Here is a 22,873-nt window from a genome sequence, read left to right as displayed (position 1 = left end):
TGCATCACCGTCTTCTGCCTCTCTCTCCGCCTCCAGTTAGTGAGGGATTGAGCAGAGTGACCCTTCAGGCACCACGGGACAGGAGCACCGTTGGGAAGATTAGTGTTTTTATGCTATATTTGTTACTGCGCCACATCTGTACCCTTTTTTTTTTACATGTCAAAAAACCTGCCATTTTTCCTTGCTAATGATGATAATGAGGATGATGATATGATGATGATGATAGCGATGATAAAGAGGAGGAGGCAAAGGAGGGGTAGGAGATGTAAGGGCATTAGAGTGTAAGGGCAGAAGAGTGTAAGGAATAGCAGGAGGAGGAGGAAGAGGGCAAGAAGGAGAGAAATCATGAAAAAAAAGGCAAAAATAAAGAATCAAAGGAGGAGGAAGAGCAGGAGGAAGGGAAAAGATAAGGAGAGAGAGAGAGAGAGAGAGAGAGAGAGAGAGAGAGAGAGAGAGAGAGAGAGAGAGAGAGAGAATAAAAAGGAAAGGAGAAAAAGGATGATAGGAATGTGAAAGTGAGGTAAAGGAAGAAAGATGAAAGGAAGATGAGGAGGATAAAGAAGAGGAAGAGAAGGAAGAGGAAAAAAAAAAAGGAAAAGGAGATAAGAAGAGTATTTTCCATGATAAGTCCCGCACCTTCTCCCTGATGAATGATCCGCCCTTCTTACCCCGAACTGTCCCCTTTCCTTCTGTCTGTCTGTTTATCCATCTATCTGTCTTTATGTTATGTCTATTTGTTTGTTTGTCTGTCTATCTCTCAACTTGTCTATATATGTTTGTCTCTGTCCCTTGGTCTGTCTCTCTGTCTTTCTGTCTGTTTGTCTGTCTGTCTCTGTCACTCCGTCTATCTCTCTCTCTCTCTCTCTCTCTCTCTCTCTCTCTCTCTCTCTCTCTCTCTCTCTCTCTCTCTCTCTCTCTCTCTCTCTCTCTCTCTCTCCTTCCTCCCTGCCTCTCTCCGCATCCATCTTTCCCAAAATAAAATAACTCGTATCATAGCACGTATAAACTAACACACACACACACACACACACACACACACACACACACACACACACACTCCTTTATCCATTCCATACTCTCATCGTCTCCCGCCTCGCAATGGTCTCTTTCTGCGCCTCTTCCTCACACATTCGCCTCCTCCTTTGTCCTTGCGGTGTGTTCGGGCCCGAGTACTTCCTGGGGAACTGGCGTGCTTGAGGGCAGGTGTAAGAACCCACTCTCTTTTCACGTGTTTGCAAGAGTATGAAAAGAAGATGAGGGTAGCGGATGAATGTGTGTGTGTGTGTGTGTGTGTGTGTGTGTGTGTGTGTGTGTGTGTGTGTGTGTGTGTGTGTGTGTGCGCGCGCGCGCGTGCGTGCATACGCACCGCGCGCCCCTTTAATGAGTTTTTTGTGTGTGATCTCAAATTCAGCCCAGATTTAAGAAAATGTGTTTACGTAACACTTTTTAATGAGGTTGTTAATAAAGTAAGAGTTGTTATGCATATAACAAGAATTTACTTTACATGTTGAGAGTTTTGTTTATAAATCATTCATCACACTGTCATCGTCACTGCCAGACCGTTAGTGGCGGCAGAGTGTCAGGCACTAGTGCAGTAGTTCCCAACCCAAGAGGGGAAAATATAGGACCCACAAGCTGAGGCACAGACTGCCATGTATTGGACTTCACGCAGCTTGTTGCAGATTGTACGGTTTCTTATTGCTTTCTAGATATGCAAACTTTTCATGTCCAGCTCAAAAACTTTACAGTTACCTACAAGGATAAGAATGGATTAGAAGAGTAGGTTTTCCAGTATCTAGCGGCTCTAGCCTTTGAAATGTTCAGAGGTGGCTGTTGAACGAAAGAAAAAGTGCCAGAGCAGACCAGTGTGTGAGCAAAGACCCGCGTGGCATAAGCACTGGAAAGAATGAACATGATCGCCGCTCCGTGACTGATCTGGTTTTGACGGCGTGACTCCGTTTAATATCTATAGTCTGCGTCGCCAGTAACACACTCCTGCACTTTCCTCCTTGCTTAGTTATGTTTCTCTACCTGTATCTTTGTAACAGTCTCCTTTACTCCCTGCCTTTATCTTTCTCCAGTATCTTTGCAACACACTTACACGGCTTGTCTGTATCCCACTCCTTGGCTTTGTTCTTCTCACTGTATCTTTAGAATACACTCTCCGCTTCTTGCCTCTATCTTCGTTTCTGGTATGCTGTGTTATAATTGTATCTCTGGAAGATTCCTATGCCATCAGTCTGTATCTCACTGTATCTTAGTAAGGTATTTCTCACTTCTTGCCTGTATGTTTTGTTCCTCTAACTGTTTCTCTGAAACATACTCCTTCAATCCCTTTCTGTGTCTCCTCCCCTGGACGCGTTCGTATCCCTGTACCACGAAGCTCACGGTCTTTCCTCTCACCACATGACTAAGATATTCGGCTTCATTGCTCAAGTCTTCCCTTACGGTCGTCTTGCGTTAACATTACTTCGATACCCCCACGTCACGGCCCTAAATCACTGTTATATATAGCTCCACCACCTCCCTCCCACATTTTTCACTGTAGGCAGGTGGAAAGAGACAAATAGACAGGGCTGGGCAGGGCGAGGGAGGCACACGTGTAGGTAAAGACAGGAGATGTTAGAACATCGGGACACGAGTCAATAAATACACACACATTACCATATTCACCAGGTGTTTTGTTCCCCGCAGCCACACGTCTCCTCCCCGACCAGTCCTCGCCCCTGGAGTTCTCGGCGCCCCGCTACTGTGCCGCCCTGCCCGAGGACAGCCCCTTGGCGGCCGTGGTAGGCACCCTCACCGCCACACACACGCATGGTGAGTACCACTTGAACATAGATCTTATCATTCATATATATATATATATATATATATATATATATATATATATATATATATATATATATATATATATATATATATATATATATATATATATATATATATATATATATATATATATATATATATATATATATATATATATATATATATATATATATATATTATGTAGGAGGGACACCGGCCAAGGGTAACAAAAAATCCCCTACCCTCCCCCCCCCAAAAAAAAAGCCCACTGAGATGCCGGTCCCTGAACAGGCTCCCTGAACAGGGTCCCTGAACAGCCTCCCTGAACAGGGTCCCTGAACAGGGTCCGTGAACAGGGTCCCTGAACAGGGTCCGAAGCGGTAGTCAAAAATTGAAGGATAACTAATTCTCTTTTTTTTTTTTTGAGCGGCAAGAGCCCCGAGGAGCTTCTTCATGAGAAGTATTGAAAGTACGACTCTTCAAGGCTACCGTCCCTCTATCTACGGACGCTACATCGACGATATTTTTGTCAGAGTAAAGGACATGTAAGAACTACTAAACTTCAAGCAACGCCTCACCTGCTCTTCTGGCCTCAATTTTACATTTGAAGAAGCTACTTAAGGCCGTCTTCCCTTCCTTGATGACCTAGTCTCCGCCTGCAGCTCTGGTTTCAAGACAACAGTTTACGTGACAGAAACCAACAAAGGACTCTGCTTCAACGGTAACAGCGAGTGCCCAGAACGCTACCTTCGCTCCACGATCAGCGCTTACATCCGCCGAGCACTTTCCCACTACTCTTCGTGGGAAAGCCTCCACTGAGAACTGGAAAGGGTCAGCCAGATCCTCGTCAACAACGGGTACAGAAACAGCGACATCATCGCAGCAATAAATCGTGCCGTAGACAAGTGGTACTGCCAGCCAGAGAAAAACACCACAGGTACCACAGGTAGAGAAAATATCAAGTTATACTACAGAAGCTTCATGTCACAAGACTACAAGGCAGAAGAAAGAATAATAAAAGACATTATCTACAGAAACGTCAAACCTGTAGATCCAGAAAAAAAAAACGACTCCAGCTCACCATCTACTACAAAAGCATGAAAACATCAAATCTACTAATCAGGAATCGACCCACGCAGACAAGGACAGCTTTGCAGCAAGACAATTTTAGACAACGAAAGAGACCTACGCCGACTACTGTCCTTAGAAGCCATCTACATTACAAGTTCAGAAACGTCCGTCAACACACAAGCACGGAATTTTCAAGTCCTTCCCATCCTGAAATGCAGAACACGGAAAAACCCTGCGCCCCCGATCAGTCAATGAGAACTCACGCCTACCTGCTCTGGACAAACCGCCGATTTACCAATTAGAAGCCACGCTAGTTACCCTCACGGAATATAAGGAGGTCTACATACTGCCTTGCCTCACTTCGCCCGAAGATGTTCCCTTGGCAGGAACGAAACGTCACATTCAACAGTTTAACTTTTGACAGCTCCTCGGGGCTCTTGCCGCTTAAAAAAGAGAATTAGTTAGATAAATAGGAAAAACACAGCAGAAGCTGAACAATGCAGAAGTTGCAGTCGCTTACAATCTCGTATGCCTAAAAGAGAATCTATTACTTGGTTACACCAACACACACACACACACACACACACACACACACACACACACACACACACACACACACACACACACACACACACACACACACACACACACACGCACGCACGCACGCACGCACACACACATATATATATATATATATATATATATATATATATGTATGTATGTATGTATTGGTGTAACCAGGAAATAGATTCTCTTTTAGGCATACGAGGTTGTAAGCGACTGCAACTTCTGCATGTGTGTGTGTGTGTGTGTGTGTGTGTATGTGTGTGTGTGTGTGTGTGTGTGTGTGTGTGTGTGTGTGTGTGTGTGTGTGTGTCATCTACTGCTGCTGCCGCTACTACTACTACTACTACTACTACTACTGCTACTATTACCACAGAGAGAGAGAGAGAGAGAGAGAGAGAGAGAGAGAGAGAGAGAGAGAGAGAGAGAGAGAGAGAGATTGAAGCGCTGATGGGTAATAACACTCAAAAAAAAGAGAAAGTTACACTGTCTGGAAAGTTTCATCGTTTCCCATGATTCTGGCGTGGCGCCTGTGTTAGTGAGGGAGGTGTGGATCCTGTCCCGTGGTGATGTGATGGTGGTAGTAGTAGTAGTAGTAGTAGTAGTAGTAGTAGTAGTAGTAGTAGTAGTAGTAGTAGTAGTAGTGGTAGTATTAGTTGTAGTAATAATGGTGGTTGTGGTGATGGTGGTAGTAGTAACAGTAGTAGTAGTAGTAGTAATACTAGTAGTGGTAGTAGTAGTGGTAGTAGTGGTAGTAGTAGTACTAGTAGTAGTACTATTAGTAGTGATAGTACTAGTAGCAGCAGCAGCAGCAGCAGCAGCAGCAGTAGTAGTAGTAGTAGTAGTAGTAGTAGTAGTAGTAGTAGTAGTAGTAGTAGTAGAAATAATAGCAGCAGCAGCAACAGCAGTAGTAGTAGTAGTAGTAGTAGTAGTAGTAGAAGTAGTAGTAGTAACAGCAATAGTAATAGTAGCAGCACAATTGAATTATGCGTATGCGGATGTGAGACAGGAAGCATTCATCCAAGCGCACATGCTGCTAAGTGGCCTTGAGTGCCGCGGATGCTGCCCTCGTCACTCCCTTGTGTCTCCCACCCTGGGAGACACAAGAACCACCCTGGGAGACAAGAACCACCCTGGGAGACACAAGAACCACCCTGGGAGACACAAGAACCACCCTGGGAGACAAGAACCACCCTGGGAGACACAAGAACCACCCTGGGAGACACAAAAATCACCCTGGGAGACAAAAGAAGCACCCTGGAAGATGAGCACAACAAAAAGACAACAAAACGAAGCAGAAAGGAAGGAAGGACAACAAGAAACGAAGACTTGAACCACAAACATCAATTACGAAGACGATAAGAATCTACCACAAAGCGATGAGAGACAAGAAGAAATTATCTAAGGAAGAAAACAAGATCGAGGTGCTCATCACAAGACTGGTAGATTGGCAAACCGAATTACTAGATTATCACAGGAGAGGACGGAAAAAAAAAAATCACACGTGGTTGTTACAAAGCTCATACATATTTTGCGCTTAGATTATTGTGAAAGTAAAAAAAAATCGTGCAATGACTAAAGCGATGTATTACGTTTCGCAAAGATAAGCAAGTAGGAGGAGCAAAGGTGGGGAAGTGAAGCTCGAGCCACCCGTACCGAAATGAGGAAAATTGTTCACTCCACACCTCGGTCCGCCCCAGCCACCTTGCTCTGTTATGCTGTCTGGCTGTGAGAAGCTGTCCACGGGCGTCCACGTGAAGCGAAGAAAAAATAAATAAATAAATAAAAATAAAAGAAAATATAAAGAAAAAAAGAAAAAAAAAAAGTACGAGAGTCTGCCCACAAGAAAAAATGGAAAAAAAAGTAAATATGAAAAATTAAGAAAATAATGGAAGTAGGAAAGAAAAGCACAAGAAGAATGCTATCACGGAAGTGGGAAAAGAAGAAGAGGAAGGATGAGAAAATGACGATGACGCTGATGAGGAGGAGGAGGAGGAGGAGGAGGGGAAAAAGAAAAAGTAGTAGGAAGAAAATGACGATAAAAAAAAAACATGCAAATAGATATTATATAAAACAAAAAGAAAAAGATGAGGGAGAAGAAAATACGTGAAAGAATAAGAGGAGTAAAAGAGGAAAATGAAGAGGAAGGACGGAAAGCAAGAAAGGAGGAAGGAAGGAGCAATACCACTCACTCTCATTCAGCTTCTCAACTCTAGACAAAGCACACAGTCTTCCAACACTACTGCAGCCACAGCTCAGTATTCAGAAACGCTCCCTCTTTCACCACGATTATTTTTTTAAGGCCGCAGAGATGAGTAGCCGTATTCTCAAGGGTGTTCCTGCTGTTAATAATGTAAAAATCTCATCAACCTATCATTAGAACCAGAAAAACACCCTTGAAGACCCGTATAACTTCAAGTAGTATAATGTTTCGAGTGTAGTGGAGGTGCGGTGCAGAAGTTTTTCAGAATATGGTTCATTGTTCGAATTTACACCGCCAGCCGAGCCGTAGCACATGTTTCCTTAGCCATTAAGCACTCTGAGACATTTCCTCTTCCTCTACAGTTGCCTCCAAAACATTATACGGACCAGAAATTGCAAAATCTAGTTTTTTTTTCATCGCCCTTTTTCTTGTAAGTGCTTATAAAGATTTCATACATTGTTCTTAGCGTTGTGATTACTGTTACCTATCGCGGTGAGAGCGTGAAGGCGCCATGGCGAGTGTGTGGAGTTAGCCAGACTTAACGCAGAGTGTAGCCTGGGGAGGAGGAAGAGGAGGAGTACAAAGGAATACAAAGGAAAGCCAAACACCAACAAATCTTAAAGTCCTTGCAAGACGGAGGAAGAAGAAGAGGAGGAGGAGGAGGAGGAAGATTAGAAGAGGGAATGAGAAATGAAGGAGCAAGTAATGGAGACAGGGAGGAAGAAAAGGAGGAGAGGAAAGAAAAAAAGGTGATGATGATGGTGGTGGTGGTGATGGTGGTGGTGGTGATGATGATGATGATGATTACGAAGAGGAAGATTAGGAGGAGTAGGAGGAAGCGGAAAGAACAAAAACTAAAAGATGATGAAGTGAAAGAAGTAGGAAAAGAAAGTGAAAAAAAGTAAAAAAGGAGTAACATGAAGAGGAGAAGGAGGAAGAGGAGGCGGAGAAGGAGGAGGAGGAGAAGGAGGAAGAGGAAGAGAAAGAAGAAGAAGAAGAAGAAGAAGAAGAAGAAGAAGATTAAACGTAAAGAAAGTCGAGGAGGAATAAAAGGTGGAGAAGGAAGCAAGAGAAGATGTGGATGAGCAGGAGGAGAAGGAAGAGGAAGAGGAGGAGAAGGAGGAGGAGGAGGACAAACAAACAGCAGAGTACTCAGGATCTTGTGTGGCCATTTGGGAACTAATTATAGATAACTACTTGATGCAGAGATAGGATAATGCAGCAGGAGAAGGAGGAGCAGGGGGAGGAGCAGGAGGCGGAGGAGGAAGAAAAAGAGAAAGAAGAGGAGGGGAAGGAGGGAGACGAGGAACATAACCAAAAACCAATGGAGAGAAGAAATAATGGAATCAGGAAAAAAAAATTTGACGAGAGCACAGTAAAGAGAATATATATATATATATATATATATATATATATATATATATATATATATATATATATATATATATATATATATATATATATATATATATATATATACAAAGAACAAAACTCCATCTCGAATTGAAAGTGTAAAAGAAAAGAAATGAAAGAAATATATAAAAGAAAGGAAACTGATGAGGTAAAACAAGAAAATTATGAAAAAAAGAGAAAGAAACAGAAAAGCAAAATCTATGAAAAAAAAAGGACAAGGACGTCATGAACGAGAGAAAACACGAAAAGAGGAAAAGGAAGAGAAAAAAGATAAGGAAAACTGAAAAAAAGGCTGGAGTGAATGGAGGGTGTACGAGAAGGAGGATAACAGCAGTAGCAGCAGCAGCAGCAGCAGCAGCAGCAGCAGCAGCAGGCTCAGTAATGTATAAAAGAAAGGTTCCAGGGCGTGACGCTAATCTGGACCACCCTGGATTTGCCCCCTGAGCTGGAAAGAGGCGGGCCACCACCGTGAGAGCCAGCCACCACCCTCCAGTCACCAGCCACCACCCACCTGCCACCAGCCACGGCGGGAAAGGGTGTACATATTGGAAACACACTCTCCTTAGACGTAGGTGAAGAGGGGATCTGACAGAAGTCTTTAAGTGGTATGAAAAATATAACAGAGGTGACAAACAAAATCCTCAGGGCAAAAAATAACGTGGTTCAAGCTTGACAAAGTTAGATTTAAACATGGAACGACTTCCGCCTCGCCATGCTGAAGTTTAAATGGTTTCGGTACCGCGTGTTTTCTGGTGATGAACTCGTTACCTGGAGAGACCACTGATTTGTGAATGCCGTCTGTCCATGCCAAGTCTTTAATGTAATGGCTATTTCCTAGACAAAAGGCACGTGCCCCTACGAGGACAATCTGAAACAACAACAAGAGAGGCAAGAAGTAACGGATTCAAGCTTGGTAAAGTTAGATTTAAAAGAGTGCAATGTAGAAACTAATTCTCCGATAGAGTGTTAGGTGAATAGAATAGGTTCAGGTTGGTAGAGTTGAGTCATAAGGGAGATTTAAAAAAAAATAAAAATTAGACATTTATGGGTGGACGTAACAGATCGGAATAGGTAGGCAAGTTTCATACACAGGAGCTGCCACGTGTACTGGAAGGCCTGGTGGATTCTTGCGGCTTCTCTTATGTCCTTTTGTTGTTGAACCAGGAATGCTTATCTACTCCCCATTACTACTGGTAAACTTTGTGTGGGGGGAACGGGATACAAAAAGAACAAGGCTTCCTCCACCTGCCCATCCTTTCACCCACCACCACCACCACCACCGTAGGACTGATATTACATTGTGAACAGCAACATTTGGAAGGGAATACACTTTGTCACAGAGCAGTTCTTTCACGTGGTGTGTGTGTGTGTGTGTGTTTGTGTGTGTGTGTGTGTGTGTGTGTGTGTGTGTGTGTGTGTGTGTGTGTCCTTGTCTGTCTGTCTCGTCATGTTACTTCCTCACCGTTCACACAATATTACTTCTGTCCATAAATTTTTACCTTCCCTCTTCCCCTTCCGTCCCCACCACTTCCTCCTCCTCTTTCTCATTCTACTCCTCCTCTGCAGAATATCTTTAAGCCTCCAGTCCTCCAATCTTTCCTCCACCACTTCCTTCCCTTCTCAGTCTTTCCTTTCCGCTCAAACTCACCGCCATTTAACCCTTTCACAAATCACAGCACTGAACCGACAAGAAAGAAAAAAAAAATAAAAAAATAGACTTTCCAGTGCCTAGCCAGTACTACAACGTTCAATGGGTATGAAACTAAAGGAGAGGTTTCGCGGTAAGGAAAGTACCAAGGAGCAGTGAAATGTTAAGACTACAGCCTCCACCCAACGCTCACCGCCACCTTCTCTCCGTGTAACTGCATCCTCTCCTTACCCAGTATAACGTTCAGAGGTGGCTGTGGCAGTAAAGAGAGGTTTCCAGGGAGGTTTGGGATTAGGGAAAGAGACCAATAACAGTGAAAGCGGTATTTAAGACTAAAGCTTCTACCCAACGCTCACTGCCGCCTTCTCTCTCGCCAGTGTAACCTTCAGAAGTGACTGTGGAACTAAAAACGTGCGTCCACAGAGGTTAGGGTAGAGGGTAAATGCATTAGAGCAGTGAAAGGATCTTGAGACTACAGCTGATACCCGCCCCTCACCGCCACCTCCTTTCTCTCGCCAGGCGCTGAGATCAAGTACAGCATCACGGACGGCAACGTTGGGGGCCTCTTCACCATCGACCAGCGCTCCGGCACCGTTACGCTGGCCGCCGCCCTGGACCACGAGCTCAGTCACCAGGTAGGGGCGCCACGCGGGGTGAATCAGTGCAGTTCGCCCAGAGTGGAGTTGTTGAAATCAATTGTTGTTGTGTCGTTAAATCTATCAAGCAATTAATCAGTCAGGTATAAATATTTGCGGATCAGAAACTGGACTTGTACGAAGCGGGTACCACACTACACCACACCACCACACTGCCATACTCACAACTCGCTCTACCTCACCGCAGAACTTTACAACGACTAATTAATTACCAGTTTATCAAGTCCGTTTTCGTTACTGCGTTAAGCGAGGAGTTTGCAGTGGTGTGTGGTGATGGTGTGTGGTGGTGGTGGTGTTCGTGTGCAAGGGAGATGGTGGTGTTGTCAGTAGCCACATTTATCTCTACACGTAACATCTCAGCTTTCTTTCTTTTTGTTATCATTATTTCCCTTTCCAATGACCGTTTATCTACATGTCCCTCCCTGTTTAACCACCCCTTTCACTAATAACTATATGCTAGTCTCATGTTGTAGTATTGTCTATTCCTAGTATTATTTTCTTTTCCTCCTTTCTTTGTTTCCTTCTCTTCCCCGCCTTGTGTTTCTCTCACTATCCTGTCTTCATTCTGTGTGTGTGTGTGTGTGTGTGTGTGTTTCTTTTCCAAAACTTGTTTTTGTGTCAGAAGCTTTTTCAAACCATCTTGTCTTCTTTGCTTTCTTGCTTTATCTTTTTTTTCTCTCCAGCTTAAATGATTTTTTTTCCAGTATGTGTGTGTGTGTGTGTGTGTGTGTGTGTGTGTGTGTGTGTGATTTTCTATCCGTCCATGTGTCTGTATATCTATCTGTGCATGTTTGTATTTACGTACATGTGTGCATGTACGAGTACGTATATATGGTCCCTCATCTGTGTGTCTGCCTGTCTGTCTGCCATCTCTGTCTCTCGCTCTCTCTTCCGTCTCTCCTCCCTTTCCTCACCTCACCACACCTCATCGCCTCGCCAGCACCAGTTGGAGGTCACGGCGGAGGCAGGAGGAGCTGCAGCCCGCGCCCAGCTGGTGGTGCAGGTCGGGGACGTCAATGACAACGCCCCTGAGTTCGTACGTCCCGCCCCGCGCATCACGGTTATTGAGGAGGATGACAGGGACTTGCCCGCCACTATTGCCAGAGTGAGTACTGGCTGACTTTCTAATAACAGACTTCATAGCCACTATTGCCAGGGTAAGTATTGGCTAACTTTCTCCTCACACTTGCTCGCTACTGTTACTAAGGTGAATTTTGAACAGACTTCAGGAAAGACACAAGAGGCAAGACTAAGTTTGTACGGACACGTCATTAAGAGCGATGGAAAAAGCGATGAGAAGGTGCTCTAGATATGATAGTACAAGGAAACGACAGAGAGGAAGAAACAAGGTAAGGTGGAAAGATTGTGTAGCAGCGAACATGAGGGAGAAGGGTCTGGATACTGACAGGGTAGCGACACAGGCAGGTGGTGGCGGCTCATGAGAAACAGCGACCGCGTATAAAGATTGGATGATAGAGGTGACGAAGAAGACTCTCGCCACCGTCACTGGAGTAAATGCTGGCAAACTCTCTAATAGCAGACACTCCCGTCACGATCGCTACAGTACTGGCTAAATTTCTAAAGGCACACTTGCTCGCCACCATCCCCTCAGTGAATATTGGCTAATTCATTGTGATAGACTCGTTCAGCACCACCGCCACAGTAAATGTAAGGGAAACTTTTCTGTATAACTAATGAGAGATAACAATACAGCATCAGTGATTAGGGAGTGGTTGAGGTTGAAGACATTTTAACGATTAATCCTTTCACAGCCAGACAGTTTTTTTCCATAATGACTTGCAACCTTTAAGACATTTTTTACGTACTAAGGTTTTTTAATTAGTTTTGTCGTCTGAAGAAGATAAACTCATAAAACTAACTTCCTGTTCTTTTTTTGTGTCCATGCAAACGATTCCTTGCAGTGCCCTGAATGCTAATAAAGGCCGATCATAGATAGAACAGGACAGATATTAGATGGACAGTTAAGGAAACAGAACAGAAAACAGATGGACAGAGCAGAACAGAGCAAATCATAGATGGACAGAACAAAACAGATCACATATGGATAGAGCAGAACAGATCACAAAAGTACGTAGAGAACAGAATATAATAGTCAGACAAAGCAGAACACATACTGGATGGACAAGAAAAGGTAGCTTACGTATTGCAAGACACGGTGAGGCAGACAGGGATGTCATAGAAGCCAGGAAAGATTTAACGGACTAGTCCTACACCTGGAACAGTACATGCATAACCCAGAATACGTAGACACAGATGTGAGCCGCAAACACAACACCCCGGGCACAATGAAAGGTCCACAGTTTCTCCCCTGGGGCAGGATGGTCACAAGTCTAAAGGTCTAAAGATCCCTTAGATCGCTTAAGGGCAATGCTCAAAGCGTAAAGGTCCCTTACGATCAGCGACAAAGATCTTTTTGATAAGGGTTGCTTCGGTACCACCATCAAGCTCCCTTTCATCAACTCCATTCAACTTATGAGTCGCCATTATTTGCGTCTTTATCATTATTTCTTCTGGCCTTCAAAACTAATTCCATTGTGGCAGAAGTGCTTTCATCCATGAAACTACATGAAATATGTCAGTCTCCATAACAAGTGCATGATAAGACTGGCGGGATGGAGTTATTTGTGATAGATGAACTTAGCTGTGCTCTAAGACGGAGAGAGAGAGAAAGAGAGAGAGAGAGAGAGAGAGAGAGAGAGAGAGAGAGAGAGAGAGAGAGAGAGAGAGAGAGAGAGAATATACAGTACGTCAGTGATGACCATTTGTTTCGTTATGTAGACTCACATGAAGAAATTGCGCAGTTGTGCCACATCCTGCGCGACTGACTCGTAAGTCCAGTGCTCCTCCAACTACACCACAAGTGTTAATTGCTCCAAGGTTCTATTCGTGGCCTTTTGCCAAGTGTTGTTGGTAATACCACGAGTGTGCACCAGTCGTGTCACCAGGAAGTACTGAGAGGGTTTAAAATGCCTTGTGCAATACTAAAACTAAGGACTCTGTATATTAGGAGGACGAACCACTCCAATGGACGAGCTGGTCGTCACGCGAAGGCAGCACCGCCAAGCAACCATAGGGATAGAAGACTCAGCCGCCGCACTGAAGAACGTGGAGAGAGAAGCGATTTGTCCACTCACGCAGCTTCATATTAACATATATGTTGCCAAGATAGGTATTCGATCATGCTCAATTTGCTGTTTAAATAATTCCAAATGAAATAATGACATGTTCTTTATTTGCCTTCCTAAGGATCCTGAGAGGTGAGGTAACTTTTGCAGACTCGGAAGTTCCTCCTTACTTTGTGTGATGAGATCATAATGTATCTGAGGTTTGTGTCACTGGTAGTGTACTGGGTTATTCAGGTAGCAGGTTATGTATCAGCCTAATGGTTACATGGCATTGTGACAGCTGCTCATGGTCATCCCTTGAATCCACCTCATAAGTCTTCATGTGGTGTGAAGGTGGCTGCATTGTGGAACTACCTGCCACTGTGAGTCAGCTTCCCCTGTCATGTCATCACTAATTTCTACTCTGCACTAATGTCTTAGCATTACGTTTAAGTATTAATATAAACATCTTACAGATAGTAGATTTAGGCGAAGGTACGGTTTCCAGACATGATCATCCACATGAATGCTGACAGTCTTATATTTTGTCCAAAGCCCCAATGCCATTACTTACGACTTATGACCCAGCCTTGTGATTAAGCCTAGCAAGTAAGCAAGCTTGGGTTTTCTTTGTGATTTAAATGTGTAAGAATTAATAATTATTAAAAAGCAAATAACCTTAATTTAAGAATGTTTTTTTTTTTTTTTTTCCATCACACACATGACGTGTGTGAAGGAAACTCTTCTGGAGACCAACAATACGGCCGTCTTATCATGCACTCCTGCCGCATTGGAAGGCCAGAAGAAATAATGATAAAGACGCAAATAATGCCGACTTATAAGTTAAATGGAGTTTATGAATGGGAGCTTGATGGTGTTCCCGAAGCAACCTTTATCAAAAAGATCTTTGTTGCTTTGACCACCAGCTTTACGAGTACACGAGACATGGAAATTATAAACCATAATGAAGTCATTTTTATCAAATAAATAAATAAATAAATAGATAAAGTTTGAACCCAGAACATGAAAAAGAAAAAAGGAATGTAATGAATAATCTCACCTTTTTTTTGGATGGCAGTACCATCATCCCATCTAATCTTAAATGCTCCCTCCCATGTCAATGATAGCAATTATTAATACAATGTAAGCTATTTTTAATACATTCTCTTCCTCTAATGGTGGTGGTGCTGCTGCTTCTTCCTCTGATGGTGGTGGTGGTGGTGCTGCTGCTTCTTTCTCTGATGGTGGTGGTTGTGGTGGTGCTGTTTCTTCCTCTGCTGATGCTGGTAGAGTTGCTTCTTTTTCTTCTTCCTATGATGGTGGTGATGCTGCTTCTTCCTATGATTGCGCCACTTCTTCTTCCTCTGACGGTGGTGGTGCTGCTGCTTCCTCTGATGGTGGTGGTGGTGCTTCTTCCTCTGCTGTTGCTGCTGCTGGTCCTTCTTTTTCCTCCACTGCTGCTGCTGCTGCTGCTGGTGGTCCTCCTTATGATCCATGGACCACCTAACTAACCCTATCCTATCCTACCCTATCCTATCCTGTCCTATGTTTGAGTCAGTTAGTTTGGTGGTGCTTGAAGTTGTCAGGGTCAGTTGGGTGATGTTTCTGCTTCTAATGCTGGTGGTTATGCTGCTTCTTTTCTTCCTCTCCTGTATTGGTAGTGGTGGTGGTGGTCCTTCTTCTTCTTTTCTTCCTCTGTTGGTGGTGGTCCTTCTTCTTCCTTTGCTGGTGGTGGTCCTTCTTCTTCTTCCTCTGTTGCTGGTGCTGCTGCTTCTTCCTCCTCCTTCTGACCCTGACAATTACATGGACCACCTTACTAACCATATCCTATCTTATCCTATCCTATCCTATCCTATCCTATTGTATTCTATCCTATCCTATCCTATCCTTAACCTGCTTGAGTCAGTCAGTTTGGTGGTGCTTGAAGTTGTCAGGGTCAGTTCGGTGGTGGTGGTGCTGCTTCTTCCTTCTGGTGGTGGTGCTTCTTCGCCTTCCTCTGCTGGTGGTGGTTCTTCTTCTTCTTCCTCTGCTTCTAGTGGTGGTTGTCCTTCTTCTTCTTCTTCTTCTTCTGCTGGTGGTGCTCCTTCTTCTTGCTTCTTCTTTTTGCTGGTGGTGCTTCTTCCTCTGATGATGCTGATGGTGGTGGTGGTGGTCCTTCTTCTTCCTCTGCTTCTGCTAGTGGTGATGGTGATCCTTCTATTGCTGGTGGTGATGGTGATCTTTCTCCTTCTTCTGCTGGTAGTGGTGGTAGTGGTGGTGATCCATCTACTTCTTCCTCTGCTGCTGTTGGTGGTGGTGATGGTCCTTTTTCTTCTTCCTCTGCTGCTGCTGCTGGTGGTGGTGGTCCTTCTTCTTGCTCTGCTGCTGGTGGTGGTGGTCCTTCTTCTTCTTCCTCTGCTGCTGCTGCTGCTGCTGCTGCTGCTGGTGATGGTCCTTCTTCTTCCTCTGCTGCTGCGGCTGGTGGTGGTGATCCTTCTTCTTCCTCTGCTGCTGCTGCTGCTGCTGCTGCTGCTGGTGATGGTCCTTCTTCTTCCTCTGCTGCTGCTGCTGGTGGTGGTGATGGTCCTTCTTCTTCCTCTGCTGCTGCTGCTGCTGCTGGTGATGGTCCTTCTTCTTCCTCTGCTGCTGCTGCTGGTGGTGGTGATGGTCCTTCTTCTTCCTCTGCTGCTGCTGCTGGTGGTGGTGATGGTCCTTCTTCTTCCTCTGCTGCTGCTGCTGGTGGTGGTGATGGTCCTTCTTCTTCCTCTGCTGCTGCTGCTGGTGGTGGTGATGGTCCTTCTTCTTCCTCTGCTGCTGCTGCTGGTGGTGGTGATGGTCCTTCTTCTTCCTCTGCTGCTGCTGCTGGTGGTGGTGATGGTCCTTCTTCTTCCTCTGCTGCTGCTGCTGGTGGTGGTGATGGTCCTTCTTCTTCCTCTGCTGCTGCTGCTGGTGGTGGTGATGGTCCTTCTTCTTCCTCTGCTGCTGCTGGTGGTGGTCCTTCTTCTGCTGCTGCTGGTGGTGCTGCTTCTTCTTGCTTCTTCTCTTTGCCGGTGGTTGTGCTTCTTCCTCTGATGATGGTGATGCTTCTTCTTCTTCTTCTGGTGGTGGTGGTGCTGGTTCTTCTTTCTCCTCCTCCTGACCCTGACAACTATATCCTATACTATCCTATTCTATCCTATCCTATCCAATCCTTAACCTGCTTGAATCAGTCAGTTTGGTGGTACTTGAAGTTGTCAGGATCAGTTCGGTGGTGCTGCTGCTGCTGCTTCTTCCTTCCTCTGTGGTGGTTCTTCTTCCTTCTTTTTGCTGGTGCTGCTGTTGCTGCTGCTGGTCCTTCTTCTTCCCCTGCTAGTGGTGGTGGTCTTTTTTCCTCTGCTGCTGCTGGTGGTCCTTCTTCTTCCTCTGCTGCTGCTGGTAGTGATGGTGATCCTTTTTCCTCTGCTGGTGGTGATCCTTCTGCTGCTGTTAGTGATGGTGGTCCTTCTTCTTCTTTCTCTGGTGGTGGTGGTGGTGATGGTCCTTCTTCTTCCTCTGCTGATGCTGGTGGTGATGGTGATGCTTCTGCTGCTGGTGGTGATGGTGATCTTCCTTCTTCCTCTGCCGGTGGTGGTGGTGGTGGTAGTGATCCATCTACTTCTTCCTCTGCTGCTGCTGCTGGTGGTGGTGGTCCTTCGTGCTCTGCTGCTGGTGGTGGTGATGGTCCTTCTTGCTCTGCTGCTGCTGGTCCTTCTTCTTCCTCTGCTGCTGCTGATGGTGGTGATAGTCCTCCTCCTTCTTCCTCTGCTGCTGCTGCTGGTGGTGCTGCTTCTTCTTCTTCCTCTGCTGCTGCTGGTGGTGGTGGTGGTGGTCCTTCTTCTTCCTCTGCTGCTGCTGCTGGTGGTGATAGTCCTCCTCCTTCTTCCTCTGCTGCTGCTGCTGGTGGTGCTGCTTCTTCTTCTTCCTCTGCTGCTGCTGGTGGTGGTGGTGGTGGTCCTTCTTCTTCCTCTGCTGCTGCTGGTGGTAATGGTGATCCTTCTGCTACTGTTGGTGATGGTCATCCATCTACTTCTTCCTCTGCTGCTGCTGCTGGTGGTGGTGATGGTCCTTCTTCTTCCTCTGCTGCTGCTGCTGCTGGTGGTGATGGTCCTTCTTCTTCCTCTGCTGCTGCTGGTGGTGATCCATCTTCTTCTTCCTCTGGTGGTGGTGGTGGTGGTGGTGATCATCTACTTCTTCCTCTGCTGCTGTTGGTGGTGGTGATGGTCCTTTTCCTTCTTTCTCTGCTGCTGCTGCTGGTGGTGGTCCTTCTTCTTGCTCTGCTGCTGGTGGTGGTGGTCCTTTTTCTTCTTCCTCTGCTGCTGCTGGTGGTGGTGGTCCTTCTTCTTGCTCTGCTGCTGGTGGTGGTGGTCCTTCTTCTTCTTCCTCTGCTGCTTCTGATGGTGGTTGTGATAGTCCTTCTTCCTCTGCTGCTGCTGGTGGTGGTGATCCTTTTTCTTCCTCTGCTGCTGCTGCTGCTGCTGCTGCTGGTGATTGTCCATCTACTTCTTCCTCTGCTGCTGGTGGTGGTGGTGATGGTCCTTCTTCTTCTTCCTCTGCTGCTACTGGAGATCCTTCTTCCTCTGCTGCTGCTGCTACTGCTGGTGATCCTTCTTCTTCCTCTGCTGCTGCTGCTGCTGCTGATGGTCCTTCTTCTTGCTCTGCTGCTGCTGCTGGTGGTCCTTCTTCTTCTTCCTCTGCTGCTGCTGGTGGCAGTGATGGTCCTTCTTCTTCTTCCTCTGCTGCTGCTGCTGGTGGTGATGGTCCTTCTTCTTCTTCCTCTGCTGCTGCTGGTGGTGGTGATGGTCCTTCTTCTTCTTCCTCTGCTGGTGGTGGTGGTGGTGATGGTCCTTCTTCTTCCTCTGCTGCTGCTGGTGGTGCTGCTTCTTCTTCCTTCTTTTTGCTGGTGGTGCTGCTTCTTCCTCTGATGATGGTGATGCTTCTTCTTCTTCTTCTGGTGGTGGTGGTGCTGGTGCTTCTTCCTCCTCTTCCTGACCCTGACCACCTGACATGGACCACCTAACTAACTAACCATAATATCCTATCCTAATCCTACCTATTCTATGGTATCCTATCCTTAACCTGTCTGAGTCAGCCAGTTCGGTGGTGCTGTTGCTGCTTCTTCCTTCTGGTGGTGATGCATCTTCTTCCTCTGCTGCTGGTGGTCCTTCTTCTTATTCCCCTGCTGCTGCTGCTGATGGTGATGGTGATTGTCCTTCTTCTTCTTCCTCTGCTGTTGCTGCTGCTGGTGGTGGTGGTGGTTATTGTCCTTCTTCTTCTTCCTCTGCTGTTGCTGCTGCTGCTGCTGCTGGAGGTGATTGTCCTTCTTCTTCTTCCTCTGCTGCTACTGCTGCTGCTGCTGCTGCTGGTGATTGTCCTTCTTCTTCTTCCTCTGCTGCTGCTGCTGCTGCTGCTGCTGCTGGTGGTGATTGTCCTTCTTCTTCTTCCTCTGCTGCTGCTGCTGCTGCTGCTGCTGCTGGTGATTGTCCTTCTTCTTCTTCCTCTGCTGCTGCTGCTGCTGCTGCTGGTGGTGGTGATTGTCCTTCTTCTTCTTCCTCTGCTGCTGCTGGTGATGGCGGTCCTTCTTCTTCTTCCTCTGCTGCTGGTGGTGGTGGTGGTCCTTCTTCTTCTTCCTCTGCTGCTGCTGCTGCTGGTGGTCCTTCTTCTTCTTCCTCTGCTGGTGGTAGTGGTGGTGGTGGTGGTGGTGGTGGTGGTGGTGGTGGTCCTTCTTCTTCCTCTGCTGCTGCTGCTGCTGGTGGTGGTGATGGTCCTTCTTCTTACTCTGCTGCTGCTGCTGCTGGTGGTGGTGATGGTCCTTCTTCTTCTTCCTCTGCTGCTGCTGCTGCTGTTGGTGGTGGTGATGGTCCTTCTTCTTCCTCTGCTGCTGCTGCTGCTGCTGCTGGTGGTGGTGGTGGTCCTTCTTCTTCTTCTGTTGCTGCTGGTGGTGGTCCTTCTGCTGCTGCTCGTGGTGCTACTTCTTCTTTTAGCTGGTGGTACTTTTTCTTCCTCTGATGATGGTGATGCTTCTTCTTCCTCTGATGATGGTGATGCTTCTTCTTCTGGTGCTTCTTCCTCCTGACCCTGACAACTACATGGACCACCTAACTAACTAACCATAATATCCTATCCTAATCCTACCTGTTTTATCCTATCCTATCCTATCCTTAACCTGTCTGAGTCAGCCAGTTTGGTGGTGCTTGAAGTTGTCTAGGTCAGTTCGGTGGTGCTGTTGCTGCTTCTTCCTTCTGGTGGTGATGCATCTTCTTCTTCCTCTGCTGCTGGTGGTCCTTCTTCCTCTGCTGCTGGTTGTAGTGGTGGTCCTTCTTCTTCTTCCTCTGCTGCTGCTCTGGTAGTGATGGTGATCCTTCTTACTCTGCTGGTGGTGGTGGTGGTGATGGTGTGGTCCTTCTTCTTATTCCTCTGCTGCTGCTGGTGGTGATGGTAATCCTTCCGCTGCTGGTGGTGGTGGTCCTTCTTCCTCTGCTGCTGCTGCTGCTGCTGGTCTTCTTCCCCTACTGAAACTATTGAATTATTATTATTAATCTATTATTATTATTATTATTTTATTTTATTTTTATTGCCCTACCTTCCTGGTGGTGGTGGTGGTCCTTCTTCCTCTGCTGGTGGTGGTGGTGGTGATGGTGTGGTCCTTCTTCTTATTCCTCTGCTGCTGCTGGTGGTGATGGTAATCCTTCTGCTGCTGGTGGTGGTGGTCCTTCTTCCTCTGCTGCTGCTGCTGGTCTTCTTCCCCTGCTGAAACTATTGAATTATTATTATTAATCTATTATTATTATTATTATTATTTTATTTCATTTTTATTGCCCTACCTTTTCTGGTGGTGGTGGTGGTCCTTCTTCCTCTGCTGCTGGTGGGGGTGGTGGTCCTTCCTCTTCCTCTGCTGCTGCTGGTGGTCCTTCTTCCTCTTCCTCTGTTGCTGCTGGTGGTCTTCTTCCCCTGCTGAAACTATTGAATTATTATTATTAATTTATTATTATTATTATTTTATTTTATTTTTATTGCCCTACCTTCCTGATGGTGGTGGTGGTCCTTCTTCCTCTGCTGGTGGTGGTGGTGGTCCTTCTTCCTCTTCCTCTGCTGCTGCTGGTGGTGGTGGTCCTTCTTCCTCTTCCTCTGCTGCTGCTGGTGGTCTTCTTCCCCTGCTGAAACTATTGAATTATTATTATTAATCTATTATTATTATTATTTTATTTTATTTTCATTGCCCTACCTTCCTGATGGTGGTGGTGGTGGTGGTGGTCCTTCCTCTTCCTCTGCTGGTGGTGGTGGTGGTCCTTCTTCCTCTTCCTCTGCTGCTGCTGGTGGTGGTGGTGGTGGTCCTTCTTCTTCTTCCTCTGCTGCTGCTGGTGGTCTTCTTCCCCTGCTGAAACTATTGAATTATTATTATTAATCTATTATTATTATTATTTTATTTTATTTTTATTGCCCTCCCTACCTTCCTGATGGTGGTGGTGGTCCTTCTTCTTCCTCTGCTGGTGGTGGTGGTCCTTCCTCTTCCTCTGGTGGTGGTGGTGGTCCTTCTTCCTCTTCCTCTGCTGGTGGTGGTGGTCCTTCTTCCTCTTCCTCTGCTGCTGCTGGTGGTCTTCTTCCCCTGCTGAAACTATTGAATTATTATTATTAATCTATTATTATTATTATTTTATTTTATTTTTATTGCCCTACCTTCCTGATGGTGGTGGTGGTGGTGGTCCTTCTTCTTCCTCTACTGCTGGTGGTCCTTCTTCTTCTTCTTCATCTGCTGGTGCTGCTGGTCTTCTTCCTCTGCTGGTGGTGGTGCTTCCTCCTCCTTACCCTGTTCTCTACATGGACCATTACAAACTGACTCTGTCCTATCCTATCCTATGCTAACCTATCCTAGCCTATCGTTAACCTACTTGAGTGAGTCAGTTTGGTGGTCCTTGTAGTTCCTAGGGAAGGAGAAGGGGTGGGGAGGGCAGCTCTCCCCTGGGCAGCTCCACCACCATACTGTGTGCTTTTTAGGCACACATGGTGGTGGAGTGGATGCTCTTTGAAGTTTTTTTGTAAGTTCCGAGTGGGGTTCGAACCCACGCTTCCCTCACGCCAATCTTAAAGTTCATCACTCTACCCACTGGGCCACGAAGGCCCAACACTTTTTTTGCAAAGTTAGCCTATTTCCCCATATTATGTTCATGTTAATGTATATTAAAGAAGAAATGTTGTTTATTATGTGAATTTTTTTTCCACCATATCTTTTTTTTTTTAATTAGTTAATTATTTTTTTTAAGGTTTTTAATGGGATTTGAACGCTGGCGTCCAATATTCATTGTTCCCAAGACCGTCACTCTTTCCACTGGGCCATGGGAGCCCCTGCACCGCTAAGAGTATAGAAGATTATTTGAACACAGTATTTCCCGAACTGTGTTCATGCCGCACCAAAAGGTAAATAGGAATTACTGATGTCGATTTTAATATGAAGATTTACATTCATAACGATAATAAGATATAACTAAGTATTGTGGACCTGAGAGTATCAGTCATAGTGTGGAAATAATAGTAGGTGAGACGAAAAAAAAATTTAGAATGCTGGAGATTCCGTGTGTCTGGAGCCGCTTGTGGGAACCCTCCCCTGTGTTGCGTAATAACTAGCACACGTGCTGCACTACCACCACCACAGCACACCATTACACCTGCCCATTCTGCAGCACGAGAAGGACTCAGCCCAGAGACCCACGAGTTGCTCTGCTAGTAATTCACGTCGTCTGAACATAGAAATCAATTTAGAAATCAATTTAGGTCACCCAAAAAAAGCTGGTGACCGTCTCTTGGCAGCCGAGTACCCTTAAAGCACTCACTTGTTCTTCACACGGGATTTACTCATCAGAAGAATGAAAGATTCCGACGGGGAGGAAGGGGGCCGGGGGAGGAGTTAAACAGGAGAGGGCAGGAGGACGAGGGAAGACCGAGGGCGTGTGTGTGCTTTATTTATTTATTTTTTTTTTTTTTTCACACCCCATAAAATATTGTTGTAAGTCACCGCCCAGCAAACAAGCCCTTACAATTTTACCATCTTAGCAACAAAATGTGTGTGTGTGTGTGTGTGTGTGTGTGTGTGTGTGTGTGTGTGTGTGTGTGTGTGTGTGTGGGACAATTGTCGTTAATAATAGAGATTATAATTATAAATACAGCAGCAGTCTGTGACGTCATCATTCATCTCTACCGTACTCCTCTTTCTACATCCTTTCATTGCTTCTCATTCTATCTCTTCTTCCTATATATCTCTGGAGAGAGAGAGAGAGAGAGAGAGAGAGAGAGAGAGAGAGAGAGAGAGAGAGAGAGAGAGAGAGAGAGAGAGAGAGAGAGAGAGAGAGAGAGAAACGTTAGCAAGAGTGAAATTTCTTTCAGGTTCTGTACA

General features: G+C 45.7%; 1 protein-coding gene across 1 annotated transcript in view; it reads left to right on the top strand.

Annotated features, from left to right (window-relative positions):
• LOC135108965 (putative neural-cadherin 2) overlaps positions 1–22,873 on the top strand; it is an 87,751-nt gene that overhangs the window by 1,779 nt on the left and 63,099 nt on the right. Inside the window, exons 3-5 of the mRNA XM_064019867.1 lie at positions 2,695–2,820; positions 10,230–10,345; positions 11,307–11,471. Coding sequence (XP_063875937.1) covers positions 2,695–2,820; positions 10,230–10,345; positions 11,307–11,471 — 407 coding nt within the window. The remainder of the gene's footprint in view (positions 1–2,694; positions 2,821–10,229; positions 10,346–11,306; positions 11,472–22,873) is intronic.

This window comes from Scylla paramamosain, chromosome 18 (genome assembly GCF_035594125.1).
Source record: "Scylla paramamosain isolate STU-SP2022 chromosome 18, ASM3559412v1, whole genome shotgun sequence".
Taxonomy (NCBI): domain Eukaryota; kingdom Metazoa; phylum Arthropoda; class Malacostraca; order Decapoda; family Portunidae; genus Scylla; species Scylla paramamosain.
The sequence above is the reverse complement of the archived record's forward strand: the minus strand, read 5'-3'. Positions and strand labels throughout refer to the sequence as shown.